Genomic DNA, 12980 nt, shown 5'->3' on the forward strand with positions numbered 1-12980 from the left:
CAAGGGTCTGCCAGCCCTATGGGGGTATAAGACTGATGTGTCAACAACACAACTGTGGATTAGCTGCAAAGACAAAACAATATGCATATGTATATAAACACTGATTTAAAAGTAGTTATAAGTAGTGCCATTATATTTTATACAAATAACAGGCTAACAGTAGGGGGGGGGGGGGTGACAAAAATAAATTGTGTGGGTAAAGGGCCCACAGCAGGAGACAGACAAAACAAAAAGACCATCTTCTTACCTTGACGGACATTAAATCGTTCTCCAGACTGTGACCAACTAATATGGCTTGTGATGAGAAATAGTGGAGTAGAACCGCCTGGACATGGATCAGTTTGGTCGCCACACCCTTCATATCTTCTTCTGTGATCCCACTGAAGCTGCAAACAGATACAACAACACCGAAATAATACATGATCTCCATAAAAAAGGAAAGACAAGATAATAATAATAATTTCTAACACAGGTACAAATTCGGTAGTTGGTGGTGGTTTAGTTGATTAAATCAAACCTAGTGAATAACTGGTATTTTTTATCAACATCAGAAAAATAAAAGCAAGGTCGACCATGGCAGGATTTGATCTCAGAACAAAAAGAGCTATAAGTAAATACAAGGACAGATTTTGCTAATTCCTCACTGTTATAAGAGGGGCTTTGTAATAGGCAGAAGGCAGCCGGAAATTTGTGACAAGCAAAGAGTTAATTAATTAAGCTAGCACATTGGTTAACTGCTGCTACTTTAGTTTATTGGCAGAATAATTGTACAAGGTTTGAAATTTAAGGGAGAAGTTAATGGACCATATTAACTCACCTGCCCAGATTTTAGCACCTGATTTATTTTATTAACCTAAGGTAAATGGTAACTTTGAGATGGGCAGGTGTTGAACTCATGGCCTAAAGAACTGTAATAATTGTTCAGTGGTAGAACCTTGATCAAGAGAATCAACTTCCAAGGTGTCCATGGGGTTTCATTGTATCAGTGTTGGAGGGATGGACAGCAAAGTTGATTGCAGAGGGACTCAAAGCATAAAAGGACATAACTAAATAGTGACTTGTAACACAGGTACAAGGCCACAGGCATTTCGAATGAAAGATGGAAATCTTGAAGAAAAACCTTGACATTGTGGGTTCAGCAACCGAATCTCTTTCAAGTCTTACCTTTTACTGCCTTTAAGTAGAGAGATGAAATGAGAGAGAGAGAGAGAGTGTGTGTGTGTGTGTGTGTGTGTTGAGAGACATTCAGAGTAGCAAGAAAGATGGCAGTGAACTACTCACCGTGTGTTGTAATCAAGAATTTCATGGTCAGGTTTCACCAAAGTTTCATAGACAACATTACATTCAGAATCTACAACTGTCACCCGTGCAACTTCCATGCCAGCTGTGGTGTAGAGCTGCAAGATGAAGGGGTACATACATCATAGGGGACCATTAGGAAAAAAACAGCTCACTGTAGAATTGTTTCCTTATTATTCATTAAGCTGTGTGTATATTCATAAATAGGATAAAGACTCATGGATTTATTGCGCGTGCACACACACACACATACGTCCAAACATGTTTGTCTCCAATGAATACTTGAAACACATAATGAAAGAAAAAGGAAAAGAAAGAGAACTTACCATTTCACAGTCCATGGCAAACACACCTGGACCTTGGGGAGGCATTTCTCTGTCTGGGGTGATCATGTAGCCAGAGGAACCATCGAATTTATTTTTGTGATGGACATGAGTCTGAGAAAGAGAGAGAGAAATATGGATGTAACAGAGGAGCGAGGAAAATAAAACAATAAAAGGTGTTTGGGTTGCCTTGGGCAAGTTGCTTCTACAACAGTCTCAGGTTGACCAAAGCCTTGTGAGAGGATTTTGGGGCACGGAAACTGTGCAGAAGCCTGCAGTGTGTCTATGCTAGTGTATTTGCATATAGTTGTTCAATAAATTTAATAATGACCATCTCCTTCAACTGACACTTTGCGACACACACGGTTTCCATACTGTATCTGTCTACCAAATCTTGTTCACAAAACTTTTTATCAAGCTGTGGCAGTGGCAGAAGATATCTAAGATGTCCAACAGTGGGATAGAACCTGGAGTTAGGTAGTTATGAAGTGAATTTCTTAACAACACAGCCATGCCTGCACCCTTGATAAAGAGCATGGAGACAAACGGACAAGGAAAAGGTGTGTGTGTGTGTGGGGGGGATATTTGAAGATGTTCATGGTTATGCTAACAGTTACGTAACCAGTCGAAATTGCAAAGATAATCTGGAACTCGACTGAGGAAAGAAAACTCCGAATGACTCGTCCTTGTTTTCTTTGTATCGTCTGTCTGGATGTTTTGTTGTCCCTTTCTTGTATCACCTAACTGTCTGGATGTTTTGCGTTCTTGTCCCATTTTGTATTATTTATATATATATAACACACATATACATATGCATATAATCTGTATTTGCTCATGTATAAGTTGCAGTCCATATTTCTTATGGTAAAGATAGTAAAAAACTTTTATAATACAAGATATTTTGGCCACATGAGTAAGTTGCATATCTGAGTTTTGTTATTGAAGTTATGCACAAGAAGTGCAACTTATACACAAATAAATATGGTGTATGTGTGCAGACAAGAATTACAGTGACAATGGTGAATTCAGAATGGAAAAAAAAAAAGGAAAGAAGTAATTGAACAATGTGTAAAAATTAAAAACTGAGATGACTTACCACACCAACTTCACAGCCTGTTGATCCAATCTCACCTTGGCAGCATCTGTATCGAGTTTCAATAGTATTTCCATCTGAAGGGATAACACAAGACCAATCAGTAACTCAAGTGAAGACCTTAAACAAGTTTTTTTAAACAATAAATACCAGTTAAGTGGATGGCTGAATTAGTCAAGCAAATGGGTTTATATTAAGATTAATTTCATTAACAATAAACAACCTTCTCTGGATGTGTTGTGGCCTTTTATTGTTATTGCTATCCAAGTGGTAAGTGGCAGAACCATTTTAACCAGTTCCCTGGTTTGAGGACATCTGTCTCCTCCCAACTCTGACTTTCTCAGGCAAAAAACCCCAGCTGTCACCTTGTATCCCCACACACCCAGCTACTGTCACCTTGTCTCCCAGCAAATGTTGACCTGTCCATAGGAGAAATGAGCCACAAATAGAAGAATCATAGCAGGAACCTATCAGATACTCACATCGTCTTCGAACAGGTTTTGCCCAATGGTAGAGACACTCGTCTTCCACAACTGCTCTTCCACTGCTTGTAACTCGGTATGTTTTTCCACAGCGGCAACAAAACCTCTCATCGCCTGCAACAACAACAACAACAACATTATAAAATCAGCAAAATTGAGGCTCATTTAAGTACACGAGAATCACAGAACTGTTGCTATACATGCAATTACCAGCCAATGATATGAGCTGTGGCCTGCTAAAACTAGCAGACACACCTCTCAGATCACATCTTGACGTCTTAAAATGGGAAAGACATATTGGATAATGTAGTGCTAGACAAACAAAACGATGGGATGGTCATAGATAGAATGTCTTTGATCACAGCAAGCTAAACAGTGACTGTAACTCAAGACAAACTGCCTCCATCGGCTTCTGTCTGATGTTGGCAAATTGCTTGGCTGGAAATAGTAGTTAAATCTCCCTCAAACTATACATCCCAACACCTTGAAATGAGAAAGAGGGACACATTGGGTCATGTAGTCTTAGATATGAAATGCCAACAAAAAGATAAATGGGTTGATCATAGTTGGAAGGCTTTGGTCTCGGGTTTGCCCTGTCTGAGATGATATGGAACTAAACAACAAAAGACATACGTAGGCTTCCTATCTTCTATACCAACTATAAACCTATGCTAGCAACTCGTATGGTTACCTGACACAGAAAACCTTACAATAATGAACTCCATGCTTTGACAGCTCAGCAAATGCAAAATATGGTAATATAATAGACTATATGCATACACACACACACACACATATATACCTACACAACTGGTGTTGGTTTGCTTATGTCCGCTTAAATTAGCGATTCAGTAAAAAAGAAAAGATTGATAGAATCTTCTAAATGTAAGCCATGTACAGGTAAATAGATAAAAAAAAAAAACGAATACTGACTGGGCAGGTAAGGTTCTTTGGTGACATCTGATATATAATATTTGGAACGTCCCAATCCTTCGGGTCGTGGAAAGTGGTTCTCTCTCAACTCCTCCTCTGTCAAAATATACTGTTTTACTCTTTCGTAAAGGGCAAGACCTGAAGTTAAAAAAAAAAAAGAAACACAAAAATCATTTCAAGATTAAAGCAACAACAACAATTCTTTCTTCTATAGGTGCAGACCGAAATTTGAGGGGGGGGGGGGTAAGTTGATTACATCAATCTCCAATTCTTAACAGGTACTTAAGAAAACAAACAAGATGGGTGCAACAGTAATACATCCCTTTGTAGATCTGTTGAGTTGAGGCTCACCTGTAGTTTAAACAACAACAAAATATAACTGATTTTGGAAGTTTAAAAAAGATGAAGCTGAAAAAGTTAAGGGTGCAATGCTCACTCACCTGTGAGTTGATGTTCTAATTTCTTTGTCTCTTTGCAAGGTGCTGGTGGCGGGTTGGTGGATGGCAGCAGCTTCTTGAGTGTGCCAAGACAGCCGCTGCGCAAACGTTTGATGAGGTGAATGGCTTTGTTTAAATAACCAACTTTGGTATTGCAGCTACGATAAACATCTTTCTCTTCTTCTTCTCCCTAAACACAACAAACAATAACAAAAAAAAATTCAGAACTTTGGGAGTGACTGAAGATGAGGGGAGACAGGAGAAAATTCAAAGGGTCCACATCAACCTTTTTTGTGTAGGCCCATCACTGATATTTTGCTGCACCGAGTCCCTGATGGAAGTAACTTTAACTAACTCACCTTTTTCATGGCTTCCCATTCTGAATCAATGAGTTTCACATACTCATCAATGATCAGATTCAGATAACGCTGCCTGATGGCTACAGGGACTTTACTGCTGGAATCTGGTGTGATGGTCGGTCTCTTCAGCACCTCCTGTGGAAACACAATAATTACAAAATCATATTAAGTCACATTTCAATCACACCACCACCCACTGCCATCTCCATCATTTAACATCCACTTTTCCCTACTTGTATGAATCAGATTTTCTACAGCCAGACGTTTCCCTTTCCTGTTGCCAACCATCATTTGTTCACAGAGGCAATGACGAAAGACCAGGACCTCTGGAGATATGCTGTGACTGAGAAGACCCGGCAAATAGAGCGAGTTCATAGCTGTAACCGACATGAGTGCCACATAACCAGCCCACTCAAAAAGTACCCCTGGATCGTAGGGCGACATGCCGTGCTTCAGGAGACCTATTGAATCAAGTACATCAAAATCAAATCAAGCATTATATCCAACAGATGTTAAACAATGATGATATGTACATATATATATATATATATGTATCTATAAATACAATATGTGACAATTAGTTGGTTGTCACATATTATAGTTATAAATTCCTCTATTTTACATAATATCGAGGTCTCATTCATTCTTTTGTTGTCACATCATTATTAATATATATATATATATATATATATATATATATATGTACATATCATCATTGTTTAACATCTGTTGGATATAATGCTTGATTTGATTTTGACGTACTTGATTCAATAAGAAAAAATGTGAGGACGTTGCACATGCAAAGTATTAATAAGATACTCAGAGAAAGAAAAGAGTGGTTTTTCCATTTTGAGCCTGGCTCTTCTACGGAAACAGGAAAGATAGGAAAATCCAAAAGATATATATAGTGTGTGTGTGTGTGTTTGCCCCCAACTCCTAACAACAATCAGCCCTGGTATGTTTACACCACCATAACTTAGTGGTTCTGTAAAAGGGATTGACAAAATAAGTACCAGACTTTAAAAAAAAAAAAAAAGTACTAGGGTTGAGTTGTTTGACTAAAAATTCTTCAAGGTGGTGCTCCAGCATGGCCATAGTCTGAATGAAACAAATATAAGAAAGAAAGAAAAAAACCAAAACACAGACAGAAGACAATGAACTCTGAGAAGAATTCTTGGAGGAAGGGGGGGGGAGTTTAGTTGACAGCCCCACCCCACCCCACCACTAGTCTGGTGGTTCAGGTCATTGACCTCAGAGAGATTTTAATTTAAAGAAATTTAAAACACTGCAAGGAATCGTTTACCAATGCTGCAATAATTATGCCAATCCCTTCCCCTCAACATATTCTAAGATTAATAACAACAACTCTCTCTAACTTTAGCTCAAGGCCATTCAGTGACAAGTTGTGTAGAGTCAAATGAACGAATCATTATTTTTTACCAACCCCCAGAAGGAGGAGGAGGAGGAAAGGGCAAAGCTGACCCGGGCTGGAATTGAACTTAGAACATAAAAGAGGCACAACTGAATATCACAGACACAGAGCCAGAAATCTGGAGTTAATCGATTAAATTGACCCAACACATGACTGGTACTTTGCTGACCCAGAAGATGATAGATGACAAGTCAATAAGAGTCCCTATAGGGTCAGTCAGTTTGCTAGAAATAGCAGCCAAATCTCCCTTGAAATCACACCCACCACTGTTTTAAAATAGGGGAAGGACATGCTTAACAGCCCCTAAAATGATGGAATGGGCATGGCTGGAAACCAACAGCTAAACACTAACAAAACTAACGAATTCTTTACACTGGCAAAAGGAGCGGGTGGGGTGGTGAGAAATATCTTTAACACGCTGAGTATTATTTACTAAATCTCTTTGATAAACAGACTACGAGACTACGGTTAGAACTCGGAATGTAAATAAAGAGTTGTAACTAAATATGACGAGGCATTTAGGGCAGTCGGTTCAATGCTCTACCGACTCTTGCTATCTGACACACAAAAAAACAATAGTAATAATAACTGAGCACCAATGATTTCGTTTGTGTGGGCAGAAGGCCAATATTTTGAGAAGGTAAGGAGGTACACGCCTGATTGAATGGCAGCCAATGTATTACTGGTGTTTAATATATTTCCTTTCTCAGACCAGAGAGAGAGATGAACCAGTCTAATTAGAACTTTCACAATTGCAAGGTGTCATACTCAGGTAACGAGGACAAAATAAATTATAATAATAATTCCTTCAGTTCTCTGTAGTTTGTGCCAAAACTTCCTATTAATAATAATAATAATACTAATAATAACAATGGCTTTTCATATTGGCACAAGGCCACAGTTTGTTGAGGAGAAATATAATTGAAGTTATTCTCAATACATAACTGGTATCTAACAACAAAAACAATAATAACAACAACAGTGATTTATTTTTTTCACTTTGGCACAATGCCAAGCTGGTACTTATTTCATTGACAAACAGCTTCTTTGAGAAAAGGCCAAGTTTACATGAAGCACTGCTTCCATATCTAAGAGATGGTCTCAACTGCTTGCTGGCTACCAACACACAAACAACATCTTCAGATCACAACAACAAGCCTATCTGGTGATGAATGATGCTGTACAACACGATCTGTGATCTTATATTTTTGAACAAGGGACACAGATCGTGTCATATAGCCTGGGGCTAAATTACAGCAACATTCGTCCTAAACCAGGACTGCCATGTTATGTTGGCAAGTAATCTTTACTCCAAAGTACTGTTGCTGAATATCTCTCGTTGTGAGATTTAAAAATAGTAATTTTCTAAGCACAGTGCTGTTCAGATGATAAAGGAGAAGTGAGAGGTGAGAATAGATCTGACCAATCCATGCAGCCAGAGACAAACGGATGTGATATGATGATGGTGGTGGTGGTGGTAGTGACCAGGTCAAAGAGTGTAAACAATGAGGTAATAGAGATAAAATAATCACCAGGAAGAGGAAGTCAATAAATCCTACATTTCTCCCCCAAATAAAGAGAGACATACACACATTAAATATTTCTTGCCCTCCCCACTCCTCACACATAATCATTATCATAAATTATGCTATATATACATATACAGATGCGTCTGTGTGGTAGGTTTACTTCCCAAGCACATGGTTCCGGGTTCAGTACCACCACGTGGCACATTGGGAGCAGATTTGGTAGGCGGAAACTGAAAGAAGCCTGTCGTATATGTTTGTGTGTGTGTGTGTCTCACTACCACTTGATAACCGGTGTTGGTGTATTTACATCCCAGTAACTTGGCAGTTCGGCGATATAAGCAATAGGGTGCCCTAGCATGGTTTCAGTCTAATGACTGAAACCAGTAAAAATACAATATATATATATATATATATATATATATATATGTATGTATATATACACACACACACATATATACAAGCACACTACCACCATTATTACAATTACACAGATGAGGGAGCCTTTTCATGGTAGCTTGACCCATAAGAAATAACAGCCAAATCTCTCCCTGAAATGACACCTTACCATCTTAGAAAAAGACCACATTGAACTCAATTAGTCATGAGTTGCTTGCACATAAGAAGAGAAAGACAGGAGGGTCACAGGTGGAATATTTTTGACCAGAGGTCTGTTCTATAAGGACTGAGCTGGAGGTCAAACAACAACTACAACCACACATCCATAAACAAACAATGAGTGAATTTATAGGTAGCAACAGGGTAAGGGTGGAAGGTGGGTGAGGTCTGTGTGACGTGATGTGTGACAGAGGAAAACATCAACAACTGGTTCAGTGAGTTGGTTTACTTTCATGCTGGGGACAACGACAACAATAACATATATAAAGGCCACCACCACTAATGTTAACTGGGTTTTTTTTTTTGGTATAACTACAGATGTGAACCCCACTCCTCCCCCCGACTTTGTTGCTTCATAACTTCCAGAAAAATGAATACATTTTAACGAAATGAAAATACAGAGTATGTAAGGGGCTTGTGGCAAAGAATTTTTCTGAGGGATTGGGGAGAGGAGTTTCGGAAAATGGGTCTCTTTTAATGAAAGTTTATACAGATACCTTCCAAACGGTATAGATTACGATTATAAAGAAATTTGTGGGGGAAACTTTTTCCGAATGGGTGGGGAGAAGAGTTTCGGATCAAGACCACATAAGTTCATTTTTTAATCCCCCCCCCCACGACTATCCCACTCCGCACCGATTTTGGCCATTTTTTTGCATTTAAAAACCACGGGAGGAGCCTTTTCCGTAAAAAAAAGAAAAAGTAAATATTTTCTGAGGAAAATCCCAAGACAACCCTCCTCGTTTCTTTCTCACTCTCTAGTGTATTGATGTTTTTCAATATTTTTCTCCCCATAAACACATTAATGGTATAAAAAAAAAAAAATTCGAAAATTTGATTTTTTACTTCTTTTCAACCTCACCCCCTCGCCCCGTGCAAGTGCACTTGTCCAAATTCACCCAAAGCTTCTCCTTTGGTTTTTAAGTGCCAAGAAAAAAAAAAAAAATCGCCAACAGATCCGGAATGGAAGCGATGAGTCAAAAACAAAATTATAATTTTTTTCCTAAAAAAATGCCTCCCATCATTTCGAAAGCTGTAGAGGAAAAAACAAAAAACAAAACAAAACAAAACAGATATTCCAACTTATGTGGTCTTCTTGATCGGAAACTCAGTTTTTCCAAAAGTACCTCTCTCCCCTTGGAAACATTTCCCCCCAAAATTTCTTTATAATCGTAATCTATGCCGTTTGAAAGGGATTTCATTAAAAGATACCCATTTTCCTGAAAGTTATGAAGGAAAAAAGTTGGATCGTGTGAATTTTCCGAAAGTCATCTCCCCAACTCCCCAAAAAACATTTTTTTCTCACAAATCCCTAAATACTCTGAATTCTCAGCATCCAAGCGGTGTTTGTTGGAAATTTTGTTAAAAAGTATCCATTTTTCTGAAAGTTATGAAGCAACAAAGTCGGACGGGGGGGGGGGGCACACATCTGTAGTCATGCCTTTTTTTTTTTTATATATATAATGCTTTATTATTTTTTTCAAAGAGCAACCATTTCTAAAAATCCCATCCCAAACGACAACAAAAAACAAAATACCCAGAGACCACCACCACCACCACATCCTCTTCTGCCATTCGCAGAAATAACAATAGATGCACGTGATAAGCGCGCGGAGGACAGAAATACGGAAGAGAGAGAGAGGGGGGTAGTGTATTCCTCGCGAGGTCGTGTGTGTGTATATGTAGAATAACATATGTAAGTAACGAGCGCATATATTTATCACACACACACAAACTCCTCGTTCATACCTCATGTATTTGTTGTGTTGCTGTGCGGGCGAGCGAGGACATTGAGTACATTGGCGAAACATCCATCACAGATATTTGGGGTTTTTCGCTGGTTTTCAGGACCAGAAACAGATTTTTCCTGATTACTTGTTGTTGCTGTCTCCACCCTCATCCCTCACACGAATGAGAATCTGACCACATGCAAAACAAAGGACATCCGCACTGGCTGATTACATCAACACAAAACAGCCACTCGTTCATCCTCTGTATCTTCTCCCTCTCTCTCTCCATCACTACTACTACTACTGCTACCACTACAACAACAGATTCTGTTCTTATAATTAGCGTGTTACACACCACACAAACACCATCCTTGTGCCCCACCCGTTTCAGCTGAAACGGGCACAAGGATGTGTAATGTCTATGCACTACGAGACAGATTACGCACCCCCTTGCACCCAAGATGAAAGCAGACGCCAGAAATCCCTTTTCAAACCACGTTTTCCCAACAAAAAATCCCTATTAAACGATATTGATCCCATCATTCTAAAAGTAGCTGACGTTGTCTCTCAACTCCCAACTAATTTAACACGTTTCTGATTTAGGTACAATTTAAGTACATCGACCCCAGTAATCGACTGCAACTTTATTTTATCAACCCCGAAAGTATGAAAAGCAAATATGGCTTCGGCGGAATTTGAACTCTGAAAGTAAAGAACCAAAACAAATATCGCAAGCCCTAACTTCCAGGTGATATTAAAATAATAATAAAACCTCGTGGGCTACGAACATACACACACAAGTGTACCCTTTAAACAGTCCACATATGTATTAATGTCTCTTTGTCCACACAATCGCACAAATAACGGAATTATATTTTTATGATCATGTTATGGTAATAATGTATGTTTTGTATACAAATGTCAACGTAGAGTAATACATAGTTTCTATATATACGTCTATGATGTTATATTCATAATTCAAACCTACATCGCTTATACACACACATCCACAAAACACAAGGCCGCCAAAACAATCAATATCTTTGTGTGTGCGTGTGTGTATGTATGTGTGTGTGGAGGGGGGGGCAATCTTTCGGGGAAAGTATATTTTCATACAAACACCCCATTCAATGTTCAAATCTAAAAAATGCAAGTTATACAGGCAACTGGCAAAGATATATATACACATATATATAAATATATACATAGAGAGAGAGAGAGAGAGAAAGAGAGAGATGACATAATTACAAATAGCAATTAACAATCACAAAGAAATCCCAATTTGTTTACCTGGCGTGTTCGTTGTTGTGACATGTTTATCCACACCTGGTGCGAACAACCACCGCCACCGTTGGCCCTGTAACACATGTTACAAGCACAGTGACTTCGTCTACCACAATAAAAGGGAGCCGGTCGAAACCAGGGCCCAGGGCCGTGTTGGTAAAGTGGGGGCTCCAGCATGACCACGTTCATAGTGACGAAATGTTTCTTAGTCTTCTTGTGATAATTGTCGACGTTTGTTTGTTTGAACTTTCTTTTTTGTTTTTTAAATAATAATAAAAAAAAAGTCAGGGAAACTTTGTTTCTATGTAAATTTGTTCTGATTCAGGTTCGAGTTGAAGTTGTTTCGAAGGTGGGGGGGCTCTCCGATCATAGCACAAAACAGTCTCTTGTGTGGGGAGTTGATTAAATGTAAAAGTAAGCGATCGTACTTGTTGGGTAAATAAGAAAAAAGTCGGGTGAACGACCGAGCGACTCAAGCGAATCGTGTGAGAATGTTGCGAAGAGTCGAAGCGAAATGACTGACGAGGGAAGAAAGGAAAACAGCGAAACAGAACGAACAAACAAACAAACAACAAGGAATGGTTGCGTAAGGAAACAACGTCCGATCACGTCAGCACGCGCGAGCGCGCACACAACATACTCACACACACACACGCGCGCTCGTACAAACGCAAACGACGCACGCGACAGCACACACACACACACACAGAGTAGTGTGTAGACACATAATAATAATAAAGAGGACATGAACGCAAACACACGCCTCCCTCGTGACTAACCACGCCTCCATGCCGTCGGGTGAAACGACCAATCAGAAGAGCGCTAACAACCAACCTCAATCACTTCCTGGAAACGTCATTTCGGCTGACATCATAATAACCGGAAGTGGAGGTTAAAAAGAAAGGTATAAAAGAGACGGAGGAGGAGATGCATCACGAGAGAGAGAGAGGAGTCATGCTTTCTCAAGGAGTTGCGGAAAGGGGGGGGGAGAAGATAAGGAAAAAAGAAAGATGAAAAATGAGGGATATAAATATATTTATGACAAAAAAGAGAAAATTTCCAGGAAAACAAAAAGAAAAAAATTGAAATAAAAAAAAGTGAGAGTGGTGGATCGAGAAAAAAAAACGAGGATTTTAATTAAAAGAAAAAAAAACTACACATGGCAGTAGAAATAGAAAGAGTGAGAAAAGGGAAGAAGAGAAGAAAGTTTAAAGAAAGAGAAAGGGAAAGAGATAGAAGTAATGAGAGAAGGAAGAAGAAAAGAAAAAACGAGCAAGAGGGAGAAAAAAAATGTGTGGTGGGGGGGAGGAGAGAAGAAGAAAAGCTATTTGTGACAATTGTTGAAAGCAGGGAGAGTTGAGAGGAGGAAGCGGGATTGATTGATTTGAAATTTCTCTATATAAGGAGATAAAATTAAGAAACAGCTCTTCTATCCCCGTTTTGAGTACAATAATCATCTGTCGT

At 39.0% G+C, this 12980-nt stretch overlaps 1 protein-coding gene across 2 annotated transcripts in view; it reads right to left on the reverse strand.

Annotated features, from left to right (window-relative positions):
- The window catches only part of LOC106876083 (uncharacterized), a 41977-nt gene that overhangs the window by 949 nt on the left and 28048 nt on the right, over positions 1 to 12980 (reverse strand). For both annotated transcript variants that reach the window (XM_089340283.1, XM_089340284.1), the window contains exons 6-14: positions 4927 to 5061; positions 4571 to 4757; positions 4131 to 4268; positions 3198 to 3311; positions 2719 to 2792; positions 1626 to 1736; positions 1282 to 1397; positions 248 to 386; positions 1 to 63 (exon numbers count right to left, since the gene is read on the reverse strand). The exon at positions 1 to 63 is cut by the window's left edge and continues 58 nt beyond it. In XM_089340283.1, coding sequence (XP_089196409.1) covers positions 1 to 63; positions 248 to 386; positions 1282 to 1397; positions 1626 to 1736; positions 2719 to 2792; positions 3198 to 3311; positions 4131 to 4268; positions 4571 to 4757; positions 4927 to 5061 — 1077 coding nt within the window. The remainder of the gene's footprint in view (positions 64 to 247; positions 387 to 1281; positions 1398 to 1625; positions 1737 to 2718; positions 2793 to 3197; positions 3312 to 4130; positions 4269 to 4570; positions 4758 to 4926; positions 5062 to 12980) is intronic.

Source organism: Octopus bimaculoides, chromosome 23 (assembly GCF_046866305.1).
Source record: "Octopus bimaculoides isolate indiv1 chromosome 23, ASM4686630v1, whole genome shotgun sequence".
Classification (NCBI taxonomy): Eukaryota; Metazoa; Mollusca; class Cephalopoda; order Octopoda; family Octopodidae; genus Octopus; species Octopus bimaculoides.